At 42.8% G+C, this 15,233-nt stretch overlaps 1 protein-coding gene across 2 annotated transcripts in view; it reads left to right on the plus strand.

Moving 5' to 3' along the window:
• The window catches only part of col14a1b (collagen, type XIV, alpha 1b), a 169,552-nt gene that overhangs the window by 45,151 nt on the left and 109,168 nt on the right, over positions 1 to 15,233 (plus strand). For both annotated transcript variants that reach the window (XM_080862841.1, XM_080862842.1), the window contains exons 6-7: positions 13,555 to 13,713; positions 13,836 to 13,955. In XM_080862841.1, the coding sequence (XP_080718967.1) occupies positions 13,555 to 13,713; positions 13,836 to 13,955 (279 nt within the window). The remainder of the gene's footprint in view (positions 1 to 13,554; positions 13,714 to 13,835; positions 13,956 to 15,233) is intronic.

Below are 15,233 nucleotides of genomic sequence, written 5' to 3' on the forward strand. Positions count from 1 at the left end.
GTATCGGCCGATATCCAAATTTATGGTATCGGTATCGGACATAAAGATGTGGTATCGTGCCATCTCTAGTTTGAACCAGTGTTAATAATGTCATAACAGGAAGCTAAAATGAACAGAAGTTGAGTTAATCTAGTAAAAGTCCCGACAGCCTGCAGGTGCTGCGTCAGAGTGGTCACGAGCAGAGATTAAAGTGATGTTTCTGCAGCTCAGTTAGATGCTGAACTGCTGTGACTGAAACTTTATGTCTGCACCTGAATGCATCACAGGGATGAGAAGGAAAAACTGTGTAAGTGTGATGTTATTATTTTCATATTATATACAAGAGTCCATGAACCTGCCCAGCAGATTTAGTTGTTCTGGAAAGTTCCGGGTGCTTTAACCGCAGGTAATGAAGGAGAACTGGAAACCGTGGAAACCTTCATTTAGTCTTAAAGTCTTTAAGTCTAAAGATGTGCGACTCATTGTGTGTCTCTTTGTGCTTCAGTGCAACCTAAGCTCAGCTGTTATCACTGGAACTACAACAGAAGATTGTAATGTCATTTTCAGACATCGTAACCAGAACATATCGTACGACGTCTGCAGGTTGTGTGTCTACACTCATCTAGTGTGTGATTCTGTAGAGAGGGCAGTGGGCAGCTGTGGGTTGTTTTTAAAGCCAGAGACACTGGAGCAGGTTGAATCCAGGGATATACAGTCACAGCTGGTGTCATGAGCTGAAGGCCGACTGACACACCTTATAAAGGCTCCAGTCTGGGATCTTCAGCTGCTATGCTGATTCCCAAAAAAAGTAATTATGTAGTAGTTAGGCACAATTTGGCTCAGTCAGCCCTGACAGGTGCAATTACCACAGCTCTGTGCTCGTGTGTGTGTGTGTGTGTGTGTGTGTGTGTGGGGTGGGGGGGTCTTAATTTGAAACAGTTCATTGATTTGTCCTGATTGACTTGCTGTCAGTTTTATCTTTTCTGAAAATGGGCTGCAGCCAAGTGCTGATTCATCTGCAGGGAGCCTTTAATGCTGCGCCGGTGGAAGCTGGAGTTGGATTCTTGACTCTGAAAAAATGAAGATGTACGAGTAACCCTGAGATAATATTTCCTGTGCTAATCACAGTGTATCTGCTTGCCCTCCGGTTTGTGAGGATTTGTAGGTGGAAAACTCTACCAGAATGTGAACGTTTGCTCACTAATACGTCTGCTAATTAGCTTGAAACTGTCTCTTTTTTTAATCTTTGCTGTGTTGCACTCATCACTCTGGTTCTTCCTTCCTGCAGTAAGTCGATCGAGACTGTCAAAGTGTGCTGGCAGGACAGGATGTGCGCTGTTCCATTTCCTGTGCATTTAACTGGAACCATGTTCTTTATCTGTGGGGTGGTATTTTTGCCACTGTGCATCTTTTCCACAGCATTTGATATTTTATAACAAAACTTATTTAAATGAAACAAGTCTTAGAAATCCTGCTGCTCGTGTCAAATGCAACTCACGTTTTCAGGGTTTCTGAAAGTTTTGATGATAATGATCGATTTCTCCAAAGACTTGTGGAAACCCTTTAGTCTGCCCTCCCAGAATCTCATTGCATCTCACCCTTTGATGTTTTTAATGACCTCTACAGCAGAAAACGAACGTTTTTATCTCAATATTACATTTCCTCTTTCATGACACCAGATCGTTTTTTCACCTCAGTTAACAGAAGTCACAGAAACAGACTTTTTAATGCATTTATGATGCAATTATCTGACAATGATGTGACTTGCGGAGTAGTTAACTCTGCTAACAGCTCACTGAAAAGCCTTTGCTTCAGTTTTAATGAGTGAAATTTTAGTATTTTATTAGTCTGTTAAATGAGCACCAAGCAGACGTTACCTACGTCTCCAAGGATGCAGCGTGCCAAACAAGCTAGCTAGCACCTACCTGTAGCTCCACCCTCTCATACAGGTAACGTCACTTTTGGCTGCAGAAAAACAACATCTATGCTCGGATATTATTTGAATGTTTTTGTGTCTTATGCCGCCCCCCTGCACCCGGGCCCTCTCCTGTTTCAACAAGCATTAATGTAGTGTTAGTGTTTCACTTTATCAGACACATTAGTGCTATAATTGGTTAATTTTAATATGCTCCTCTAATTATATATATAATCCCTTTTCTCCCCTGTGGTACTGAAAGCAGTATTGAGTGTTTTCCTCAGTATCACAAGAAGAACAATGTTTTTCCAGCTTTGAGTGTTTCTATTGAGGCGGAGGAAAAGTTCATGTTTGGATGATTCCCAATCACAGCTCCTCTCCTCAGTGGTGAACCTGTTGTTGGGGCACCAGTCTCACATCTTCATGCATGAGAGACGTCTCGTTTTTATTGTAGGGCAAGGATTCATTTCTGTACTCCTGGCAAAGAATAAATACTGCTACTGGAGCTGATTCTTTACACTTTGTTTGGAGCCATCGTTTCTTTTATTTTGGGGTAAATAGTTCTCTGGACTTTCTGAACGTCTTTCAGTGCTTTCACTCACTTCACTTCAGTTCTTGTACCTGAGCAGTTTCAGAGGGATTTTTATGTTTGCTAACGTTGATCTATGAATCACTCAAGAATAAAAAAGCACCTAACTTACGCAATGACCCTGCTCTGTGTAAATAATCATTTTAAAATTTGATGTTCAAGCACTTTGTTATTAACGTCTATTAAAAAAGGGGGTTGTTTAGTTGACTCTATAAAACCTGCCACAGATAACAGTCTAACTGGTATATAATAGTATTTCTGCACCAATAATGTCACGGTCTGGCTGGCAGACCGTGGGGATGTGGGGAAAGGAGGACCCAAAACGCAGACTCTGCGATGCAAACAGTGCTCTTTATTCACAGTGAAAAACTGTAAACACAATAACTCCCCGTTGCTCCCTTGAACCCCGTGTGCGTGCTTCCCTCCGACGTCTGTGCTCGTGTTCGTGCTCCCCGCTGTTGTGTTTCCGCACACCCCGTGCGTGCTGCCTTTCTGGACCACTCTTCCTCCTGCAGGGAAACCATAGAGGCAGCCGTCAACACTAACCCTCGGCGGGCATATACGAACAACACAGACATATGCTGACACACTAACTTGGTACGATAACTCAATGATCCCGCGCCGGTGGGAGCTCCAACACTCTCCTAAGTAGCTCCCCCGACGAGCCCTGATCACCAACAGGTGTGGCAGGAACTTCAGGTGTGGCCAGTCCTTCGCAGGGCCACGCCTATCAGGCCTGCAGGTGGCTGTGCTCCATCCTCCAGCCACACCCGCAGACATACACACGTATACACCCACACCCTGCCTATACATACGAGTGGGACACAGACTAACACAGCATTGTGGAGAAAGCACACATCACCAAATAATAATAATACTAACAACAATAACAACAGTCAAAACTGGTCACGGACCCCCGAGTCCTCCAGAGCCGGGTCCGTGACAAATAAGGTGATTCTCAAAGAGCTTCAGTATTAGTAAATCTCAATATGCTGTGTAGTGTATTCTTAAAAAAGTTAAGTGAGCTGGACACGTGAAGGACAAAACATAATCAACCCCTCAGCAGATGGACAGTATCTGAAAGTCGTATCTTTAAAAAAATAAGAAAACAAAAGCAGCAAAGATGTGACACAGGACCCGAGTTCATCCTCCTTCAGTTGTTCTTCAGTTGTTGAGAGGCCTCAGTGAACAGTAGGAGGCAGAAAAGGCGCAGAGACGCCCAATTATACAAGAACCCGGTTGAATCAGTAGCAACAGGTGGTAACGAGTGATGAGTGGGTACGAATGGAGGAGGTGATCTGTCAAACACAGTGGAGGCTCTGTTGTTGTTAGAAGAGGCCTCATTACAGAAAGCACTGAAAAGTACCCTCAGCTATTGAGCCACCACATCAGATCGTTTCATTATCAGCGTGACGACGATCCCAATCATACTGCCAGCGTAGGAAAGACTCAAGACTTTTGCACAGCACTGTATTTTCTGGATAATTATTTCATTGCACCTGACTTTACATGACCTAATCACACCGTGGTGTGATGCACACCTGTTGGCCAGCTGTGCGTGGCTGATGTGTTCATGCAGCTACAGGAGGAACACCTTCAGACTGGGTTTGTTCCTTTTCTACCAGAACTTTTAAAGAAGTTTGGCTTTTTGAACTTCTCAGCTCCGCACTCTCCAACAGAAATATTACACCTTCTTGAAAACTTGTTACAGTTAATTAGAGTAATTTAATGTTACACACAGTTAGATGTAGAAGGTGAAAAAAGAAGTCTTTGATCAAAATTGCTTCAAATTGGGGTGCCATTACCCCAAACAGTGGACCTTTCCTTACTTTTCCTGCATTTGCATGAGAAATGTTTCCTGCCACAGCCCGACACCTGAAAGCAAACTTTTCACTCACCACCCACGAGCTGAGACTCATCGTGGTAACAGGAAGTCACTGTGGCAGAATGCTGCTGAGGGCTCAGAGCTTTCAAGAAATCTTTACGCCATAATGAAGACAAATTGATTGTAGTAGCTTGGTCTCGATGTTACAATGAATTCAATTACAAAATTCTTTGGAGAATATTTGATGCTGACCGGAGAATCACCTCTGAGCTGTATTTCAGACCTTTGTTTCTCACTCAGCTTCTCACGGCTGAAATGGGCAACTGTTCATGAGCTCGCCTGTCCCGGTTTAGATTTATGTTGACTCTGATGAGGTGCATTAATCTACTGCAAGCTTGTGACTCAGGTTCATCCAGCCAGTTAATTTCTGCGCCCCGTAGCTGGAGACGTTCCTTCCAGAGGCTCGGCAACGATAAAAAACAGATCATTCATTTGACACTTAATGAGATTTCTACATCACAAATAACTATCTGGCCTAATACTGCTGAATGTATCTGAACCTGTTTTAGATTTACAGCACTGCAGCTTGTTTCTGCACACTGTGCACATGACCGTGTTTCTCTACTTATTTGTGACCTTTGTTTTTCCAGCCGCTCTCTTTATGCTGAGCTCGCGTGTTCACCACTCCAGCAGGAGTGACCACTGCAGGAAAACCAGGAGCTGAGAAGCTTCATTTGTGCAAATTGGAGCTTAGTGCCTTGCTCAAGGTCTAATGAAAACAAATGAGTTACGTGAGTATCGGTGATCGACGACCGGGACCTCGCCTGTTGGTCAATTACATCTCGTTAAGCCTGGAGCATTCTGACCGTCACCATGTTGGTGTTATGAAAGCTGATGGCACATTAAAGGCTTGGATTTGATTAGTCATAAGTCAGATCTGATTAACACATGTTTATTCTCTTTTCTGACTCTAACAGTGACCAGAAATTATAAAAAAATAACTTCATGTCTTATGCTTTAAGACTAGTGACTATACCCATAAACTCACCAGGAAACTGTTCACTAAGCCTGTTTTCCTGTTGACTTCGGTGCCACTAGAAGTCGTGTTTGTAACTAATGGAGGTCCCCCTGCTGGTCATTAGGAGTAATGCAGGTTAAATATCCGCTTTGGCTTTTCTTTTGAGAGATAACTTATCTGTAATATTCCATAATTCAAAGATAATTATGTAAAGTGAAAAAGTCCTGGATATTTAAAGTGTGAATATTAATGAATAAATTTAAGTAGTTAACAATCACTCTGTGATTTTGTGACATTACTGGCTGCATGCTAACAACCTGCTCCGCTTTAATGTCCCCGACAGAAACTGGACGAGGCGGTTTTCCACAGTCTCGTTATTTCTCAGCGACTCTTTAACAATCTGCAGAGCACCTGGTCTTTTCTAAGTAAACAGTTTTTGTTACATAAGTAGGTAGATACTGCATCATTGTTTCCAGGTGACTATGATGATCCAGATGATGGGAAACAGGAAGGCACAGACGTTTTGTAAAAACCACGTTTACTGTTGTACTTGCTGAACTTTCCAGGCAGATGACCATGTGGAATCTGAACTCAGCTGAACGCTGAGTTTCTCTCACGAGCTTTTCCTCAGTGTGTAGTGATGAAATTGACTTTGCTCGGAAGTTAACGTTGACCTTTGACTTCCCGGCACGTAGGTTAGCTCTACTGTAGACAAACCCATCAGAGAAAGCGTTCAGGTGGGCTAGCTCACCTTTGACACAGCAGATATTGGCAACGCAGCTCTTCTGCTCTTGCCTCGGGCGTCTTGCTAAGTGCTGGACTTGCTTTGCTACTTCTCCACCTAAATAAGCTTCACACTGCTAAAGAATCACAGACATGCTGTATTTTAAAGCCAGAAATGTTGCACATGCACTTCAGATAAGCTTCATCAAACAGTCGGTGGCTGTGGGCTCATGGACTCGGTGTGATAAGGAGTTTTGGGTGCTTCCTGAGACGGGCTGGATGTCTGGGCTTGGTTGCAGCATCCTGCTCTGTTGTCAGTGTGGCTGTCTGATTGAAACATGAGACTTTATTCTTTCAAATCTTCATGCAGTCTCTCTGCTGCAGCTCTGCTGATCGCTGTCTTGTCTAAATCCATGCGAGCAGTAGCCGCACACACACTGTGTAAACATAATGGAAGGGAAACATGAACCGTGACTCATTCATTACACAGTGAATGTAACTGAACCTGTAACCTGACAGTTACGCTGCCTTGTTGTGGACATGGTATCAGGCTGAGCTTGGACCCAGCTCTGGGCCCTGCTTTCACTCATGAATATGTAATATCAGTAAAGAGAAACAGACTCATTATAATATTGTTTACACTGAGCTGACTCGGGTCATGTCCTCTGTTCACCGGTCTCGACACTTCCTGTCTCAGCTGTGCTGCAGACCTGCGACGCTTTGACTTCTCGACCTGGAACACTTAAAGGTCTTTTTATGATCTGTTTGAAGAAACCATCAATGAAGCTTTTTTTTGTTTTTTGCTACTGTCTGTTTGCCGCTCTTCTTGCCCTCCTTCCCAAACGGCATCTGTACACTGCAGCACAGTGAGCTGCAGGACAGGTGACGCATGCTGTCTATTTATTTTTATTTAAATACCAAGAAAACCCAACAGTCTTTGTTAATGACTAAAACTCACTCTTCTCTCCTAATTCATGACAACTTTGTTCAGTGATTATATCAGGAAGTAAACAGCTACAGGGACACAGCTGGCTCACAGCTGGATTGTGACAGTGAAAGAAAATAATTCTTAATTACAGAATCAGTTTAAAACCGAATCTTTGCTGACTCATTACATATATTTAGAGACATGTTTGTAGTTTGTTTTGCAGTGGACGAGCAACCCAATTCCTTTTTTTAATAATGTATCATCATCATCACCATCATCATCAGGGATGAACTAATTCCTTGATGCAAACAGTCTCAGGGTAACATACAAAACTTGGTTATATGAGTAAAATCCCAGCAGCCAGTCTCAGTCTCAGTACCGGATCCCAGCATCTTATCCTCCTCTCGACTGTCAGTCAGCTACGCTCGTCTTCGGGCTGACGCTCGGCTCTGTTCTGAGGCAAAGCGTGAACAGCAGACAACATTTCAGTCTATAACAGTTACAATACTACCAAAACATATAAAACTGCAACTTTCTGTGTGGAAACAATCAAAGTTGTATCTCAGGATTATTAAAGATATAGAAAACTGATGCTCTGCACAGACTGTTCCTGTAAGGAGACTTCCTCATGTTTCTTAAGTTTGCTCTTTTTCATCCCGGTTGGTGTCACACTGGGTTGACCTTTGACCTTTGCTCTTTTCTCCTCCCTCCATTGTTGACTTTTGTTAGCTTTGTGCTTTTTCAACCAGTGTTTACTTTTGTTTCTTTGCCTTTAAACAAAGTTAAAACGAGCTTTAGTTTTACATTTCAAAATAAAAGTTCATTGTTTTACTAACATTTCTATATGACATCGATCTCAAACGTGGCTTTATTCACATTATTGTTGCACTTTCTGCCATGTATATGAAAACACCAAATTATAGACACATCTTTAGAAAACGAAAGGTTTCTAATACCCTTTCCTTCATTTGTACTTAGTGGCTGCTCATGTGAGCCTGTGGCAGGTACCACTGTGTGGCAGGCAGAGGTCGGACTCAAACACAAAGGGATCAACTAAAAAAGACGAAACATGAAACTCTAAAACTACAAACTGGGAGCTATAAGCTACAAACAACTAATAATTAACAACCAGAACATTAAGAGGGAAACATGGCACAAAAGGAAGCACACAGCAAACAGGGACGACACAACCACGAGCAGAGAGTGAGGACTTGAACGAGGGGCAGCAGGTGAGAACACAGGAGGAACAAATCAACACATAAGGAGAAAGGGGAAGCAAAGCAATGCACTACTAAAATAAAACAGGAAACACAAAACAGAGACTGAGCGACAGAGACCACGACGAGCAGGACACGACCAAATAAACAAGTAACAAAGAACCAGAAATACACACAATGAAACTCGAAAGCACATGGAAGCTAAACAAATATGGATCATAGAGGTAAACAGAATGGACAAAAACACCGTCACAGACACAGGATGGCCTCTAACGAAGTCATTAATGTTACAGTTTTGCAAAATACCCAAAAACAATGATATTCTTCATTTTTGCTGCTGTAGTAAAAACAGGTGTCAGTCCGCTTCAATGGAGCTGTGACGATAACGGTCTGTGTGCTTCCTTTGCAGTTTGTGCTGTGAAACCAAACAGTGTTTCCTTTGTGTGATAACAAATGTCAGTCGCTTGTGTTGTTACACTCATTGCTCAGAGTGTGTTGGCCCCGCCCTCTTTTCTCTCTGCGTGTCTCTTTACCTCCATTTTTTTGTTTGTATTCTCACATTATCCAGTTTGCTTTTATCCTGTTTGCTGCTTCTCGTGTGATTAGTGTGTGCACAGTAGTTATTAAGTGAAAATATAGATGTGCATTGCAATTACAGCATAATAAAACAGAGCAGTGCTGATGATTAGTGCTGGAGGAGAATCAGTGCAGCGCACTCACAGAGAATAAGAAATAAAAGAAAACAAATGCCAAGGGGGGCATTAGGAAATCAAGCAGAGAAAAACACAGCATTGGTATTCGCAGCAGACTCACTTGTGTACTTTCATCCTTTAATACGCGTCTGCCACTTTTTTTCCCAGTTCTTCTTCTTCTTCTTTGTCTTTTGTCCTCTTTCTGCCATCTGTCCAGGCACTAGTCTGTTCCCAGACGTGCTATTAAAAGAGAGGTAGTTCTTTCACCTGCTGCCCCCAAGCACTGCTTTGCCCTTCTGTTTCATTTCCTGTGCTGACTAAGAAGAATCCGCCTCTTCCATCTTTAATTCTGTTCAAATCCTTCATCTTTAGACGATTCTGTGTTTAGTTCGGTCTTTTCAAGCTGTATCGTTTCATTTAATGCCAAATCTGGCAAACTAAAAATAACACCAAAATAGTTCATTCCAAACTAGAAAATATCTGTTTATTTACTTTGTGTTATAGAGTTAAAACAGCACTTTATAAAAACTGTAGTCTTCTCAGGTCAGCCCAAGACTGCTGAAGGTTCTTCATTTGTCAAACTGTTGTTGGCTGAATATGATATGATTAAGTTTTTGTCCTTTTATTAGTGACTTGAACCGATCTAGACTCAGAAACAATTTGCTCTTTCACTTCAGTTCAACATGAATCAGAAACAATGGGAGACTTCAAAGAAACGAACAGGAAGCTGATGCAACCTGAGCCTCTGTCTCAAATCGTGTTAATGATGTCGCCGTCAGTGCTCACACATGCACCGCTTTCAGCACTTGACACACGTATTGGACAACAACAGCTGATGACTTTTGAAAAATGAAGAAGTTGGATGCTGCAGTGTGACCCTGAGGTTTGTCAGAGGCTGCGGTTCATGTCAGGAAGCTTTGTTTATTCAGGAAGAGATGGTGGTTTGGCTGCTTCACCACAGCAACTCTGCACACTGACTAATCTTTCTTTCCCAGTGCATTAAAATGTGTCGTGAACCGGTCCTTAGGCATGACGGATGAATCGCTCGGTATCACGGTAAAACTTGTGGCCACAACACCAACATGAAGCGAGACCATGTGCATCACAGCAGCTTGTACAAAAGCGTTTGGTGCAGTAAAACTGGACCAAAGAGAGGATTCACTGTGTTCAGTTTCTGCTTCGTCCATCTGAAGTAAGTCTTTCCTCCAGCTGCTTTTATTTGTCTAAATCATGGGCAAAAACAAACAGGTCAAAAGTCTTTAAGCCTCCAAAATGATAGTTTGGACCAGAAGACTATAGCACATGGATACAGACAAAACTTTCAGATGTTTGTGTGGTGCAGACAGCAACCCAAAAACGACTTTCAGTTTCTGTCTCACCACACAAACCTGATGCCAGGCTCACAGCTCGTCTTTCCAGAGCCGCGGAGTAATTGTGTGTTTTATGTGTCACTGCTTTCATCTGAAGTCACGCTGAACAGCGGCTCCGAGACTCGGCTGGAAGACCGAGGAGGAGGCTTAAATTCCTACACTGTAGAGACTTGTAAGAAGTGATACCTTAGTTAGTTCCTGTCAGCGATGAATGAAATGACTGCTGAAGAATGCCCTTGCCCTCCTCCAAACACACTTAGCGATACACCTCTTGAGACATGTTATAACCCGAAAGAAATATTCTCCTTTACATCTGCAGGATAAGTAATTGGGTGCCACGGGCATCAGCGACACACGTTAGATCTCACGTATAGAGACGCAGCAGCACTGAGCCAACTATGTGTCAGATTTGTGCTCATGCTTGAAATCAATGCTCGTGTTTCTTCCTGGGAGTAAAATGGTTATTCTACTTAATCCACTGTTAGGGCGAAGCATCGAGGCTCTGTTTTTATAATCGGTATGCATCATGGCTGCGCTTTTGTATGTCAGTGTGTACTGATAAGCTTTATTTGTTCAAGGAAAACATGCTGGGCAAGTATGACCCTGTCTCTGGTCCCTGCTTGCTTCATTTGTTCCCACATTTTAAACCTTGGAGATCCTCCCCGAATGACCCTCCAGGGTTCCTGATGGGTTTTACGTCTGCTTGAATCCTGTTGCTAGTAGGAAGAAATTAAAAGCCACTCATCAGTGAATATCCTTGAGCCATTTGTAACTTTTTCTGCCAGTTGGTGCCGGGCAGGTAGCGCACGGTGGATTTATGGTGCTTGAACCTTTGAGTCTAAAACATTTAATAAATGCACCACAAAACTGAGCAAATATAAAGAGGCCATTCCACAGAGCTGCACAGATGGTGGTAATTACATGTGATGAAGCCACCGTGAGCGATCCCCGTCACAGTACACATTCAGAATGACACAGGGGGCATGTCAGTATTTTTAATTAAGCTTTTAACCGTAGAAGGGAGAGCCTCTGTGTCCCAGAGGCAAAGGATGCTTCTGCATTTAATCTTTTTGGATGACACTCTGTATTTCTCCTAATGCTAAAACATGGAAACACAAAATCAAAGTTTAACACAGCACCATACGGCCATCTGTAGCCTGGTTTCAATTAAAGGGAAAACCTGAACCTCTGACCCTTACACTGATGTCACCTGGTGGCCTCTTATGATGTGAGGGCATGGTGCTTTCTCCACTTTGATGAAAGGCTCACTGCTAATTAATAGAAAGCTTCTTTGAGCAGAGGCACTTGTGTCCTGATGACAGCGGCCTCCTCTATCCAGAGCACACCGAGCTCGGTGAACAGCCTGATGAGACGAATGTGAATCGTATGCTTGGAGCGTCACAGTCACCTCATCTCAACCCAGCTGAAAACCTTTTTTAGAGTTTTTCCACTGATGCTTTAGATCTCCAGCACTATCCTCAAAACATCAAATCATGGGAAATACACTATAATGCACCTACACATTACACCTACAGGAGACCCGTGCCATGAAGCTCCTGGTGCACAGTGATTCAGCTGATATCAATGCCAGATGGTGTTTGGAGACTTTTAAACACCTTCCTCTGTTGCTTTAAATGATCTGCTTGTTTGTAGCTGCTGTTTTTCCTGAATTCTTCCAATTTGTAATAATTCCACTTACAGTTGATGGTGAAATATCTTGCTGTTAAACGTGTATGCAGAGATGTTAGCGGCTGCTAATAGCAAGCTAGTGTGGTGGGCGTGGTATTCATCGCCGTGGGGCAGACATTTGGATTCATCTGCTTGCTTCGTTCACGCTGCATTGACGGTTGGTTCAGGGGTGTGTTGGCATTAAGATGCAGGTGCAGTCACCTGTTCAGTTTACCTGGTATTGATCAGTGCTGGCCAGGGTGAGCTCGAGGCGACAGAGTTCTGTTGGCTATAGGTTGAGCAGTTTCTATCTGTACATGAGCACACGCCTGTTAAAACTGCAGTGCAGGGATATGGAAATAAAGAGGAGCTAACAGTCTCTGAAGTCCCTCACAGCCTTTCTTCTGTGCATCGTGTTTATTTTTTCTTACACTGGACAGTTATCATCTTCTTATAATATATTGTTGACTGTCCAATAAAATATAGAAACCTGCTGTAAGTGTATGAATGCATCATGTAAATAGTAGCTGCAGTTAATCTTACAGCAGCTGCTAACCCACAGTAACACTACTCATGAACTGTAACATGATGGGATGTCTTCATTCACATTTAGCATGGGATTTTTGTGAAGTGCAATGTCATCATTAAAAGAAGCACTTAAATTTCAAAAGTTATATACTCTGATTTTCTTTGAACATCAGCCACTGGATGGAAAACAAAGTTTTAAAGAAAAAGTGTGAAACAAACTTGGATCTTGATTCTGTCAGTGGAAGGGGACATCCTTATTACATCATCTCAGGCATAGAAGCCACACCCACCTGCTGTTCAAATGCTTTGTGACCGACAGCCAATCAGTAGAAAGTTGACTTTAAAGGAGCGGCTGCTGAAAGCAAACAGAGGATGAGGGGCTGCAGAGAGGTGATGAAGCTACACATGTTCCCACTGGGAAACTCCCCAGTATAGCGACCCTCTTCCAGTGGATCTGCTGGGAGTTTTAGGTGCCATATTCAACTCCGGTTTGAAGCAGTTTGGAGGCTTCTTGAATTCAAACCCAGCACCCTTAACGATTGCAGTATTTCCCATCGAGATTCAAACTCGGGTTTCCTCAGCTCCGTGTGAAAGATAATTGGTGGACAGAAATATGTCTGTTTCCTAATTTGCTTGGCCTTTGGCTCACTGTGTGCTGCACTGGCTTTTGTAAATGAACTGCTGTTTCCTCATTAGAGTCAGGTCTGTTTTATCACCCAGTAAACTGTTGAGACAAACAACAGAGGGGGCTGTTATTTTTCATCTGCTAAAACGAAGCGCCTCGCTCCTCTAGGGTTTAATTATACTGTGTTGAACTGAATTAGAATTAATGAAACACTTTGTAATACTTTGGGACAGAAGCTGCACATCAAACTGTCCTACTTTTACCAGTGCAGATTTATCACGTATGTGCTGTAGGCTGCCGTGGAAGTTTGGGATCCTGTTTATAGTCTCAGTCACATGTTAGGCAGAAGGCTAAATGTTTTTGTGGTCCACCATCATGGCGGGAAACCTTCCTCTGCTGATTTAGCTTTTCAAAGTTCAGAGTTTTCCTGTTTTCAAAGTCTTTTCTAAATTCCTGTTTTCTTCTTGTGATTTTAAGCTGAAGCGGGATTTATGTGTAAGACTCCAGCCATAGCCGACATCGTGATCCTGGTAGACGGTTCCTGGAGTATCGGGCGGATCAACTTCAGGCTGGTCAGGACCTTCCTGGAGAACCTGGTCAAGGCGTTTTCAGTGGAGATTGACAAGACTAGGATTGGTGAGAAGATTTCAGTCCCTTTGGAGGATGGAGTCTGAGCCAGACTGGAATCTGTTATTAAGTTACTGTTAAATATTACTACCTAATTGTAGTTTAAATTCCACTCTTACTTTTGCACGCAGGTCTGGCTCAGTACAGTGGAGACCCCAGGATCGAGTGGCATCTGAACGCTCACACCACTAAAGAGTCTGTAATCGATGCTGTGAAGAATCTGCCATATAAAGGAGGAAACACACTGACAGGTGCGAAACCCCAGCCTCCCACTGGTTATTATGGTCTGCTCTCCCCATCAGAGTGAACAGATAATGCTCAGAGGTGCACTTGGACCAAAGCCCGTCCTTTTGCCCGAGCTTATTAAACTGAGGGGAGCTCATTTTGGATTAGTCTTCAAGTGTTGGTGACCTTGCCGCATTCGGCTGATAAGAGCTGAGTGTGAATCAGAAGGTCGGCTAGCTTTCTAAAGTTTCAGCATCACTTTTAACGGACAGTAGAAGGAAATAAATAAAGACATTCACCAATATTCAGGACAAGATTGGTAAAGCAGGAATGCAGCACATGCTGTTATTTGAATAATAGTTATAAAATTAGTCTTTTTGTGTTTGTTACTTAAACCAGCAGGAGAAACATTTCATAGAAGTATGACTTCATCCTGGAATTCATCAGGATGTTCTTGGACTAAACAACCATCAACTCTACCAACAGGCACTTTCATTTGTTTCGTGTTGTTCTGGGAAGAGGGGAAACAGAAAATTAAAGAATCTAAAAACTGAATTATACAAAAATGAATCCACGTGGAAAGCATCACTAATGAAGCAGAGGGTCCCAGCTGTCCACAAGATTCAAGACGAAAGAATAATCAGCATTAAGCTGAGTTTCTAGTAGCTGTCCAAAAGCTGCCTGAGGTAAACTTTCAGTCCCAGAGCAGATCTTATTGGTTATATTAATGAAAGGCCAAGATTCGTGAACATCAGGCATATTAAAACATACGGTACTTTGTTATCGATACCTAAGCACGTGTACGTCCACACAGGCTGACTCAGGGTTCAGCATCTCGCCCATGTGTTACTGCGCCACACTGACAGGAGGAGCCAGGATTGGATGGAGATGACCTGCTCGGGCTTAGTGAACATCACAAAACAGTCAATATCATTAAATGTAAACTGACTGGACTTGAGTGGGCGTCTTCCTCGTGCACAAACTTTAGTTATGGAGTTCTGAGCAAAGACTGATGCATTTCCATCACCATCCAGATGATGTGCAGTTACATTTCTAAATTATGAGTTTGACCCTAGAAATCTCTGGAAGGTTTCATGTGTGGCTGCCCTCCGGTCACGTTGTAAATACTATTGTTTTGCTCTTAAATTAAAAAACCAAAAAATTATGACAGCTTTGTTTTATCTGACAGAATATTCACAATTAGGAACATTCAGTCTCAGTTTGTGCCTAAAAATCTCCCCCACTCATCTGACACTTGTAGACTGAAATTGTAATATAGTCTTATGGAGGCGTCCTGATAGCTC

This window comes from Rhamphochromis sp. 'chilingali', assembly GCF_963969265.1.
Source record: "Rhamphochromis sp. 'chilingali' genome assembly, chromosome: 17".
NCBI lineage: Eukaryota > Metazoa > Chordata > Actinopteri > Cichliformes > Cichlidae > Rhamphochromis > Rhamphochromis sp. 'chilingali'.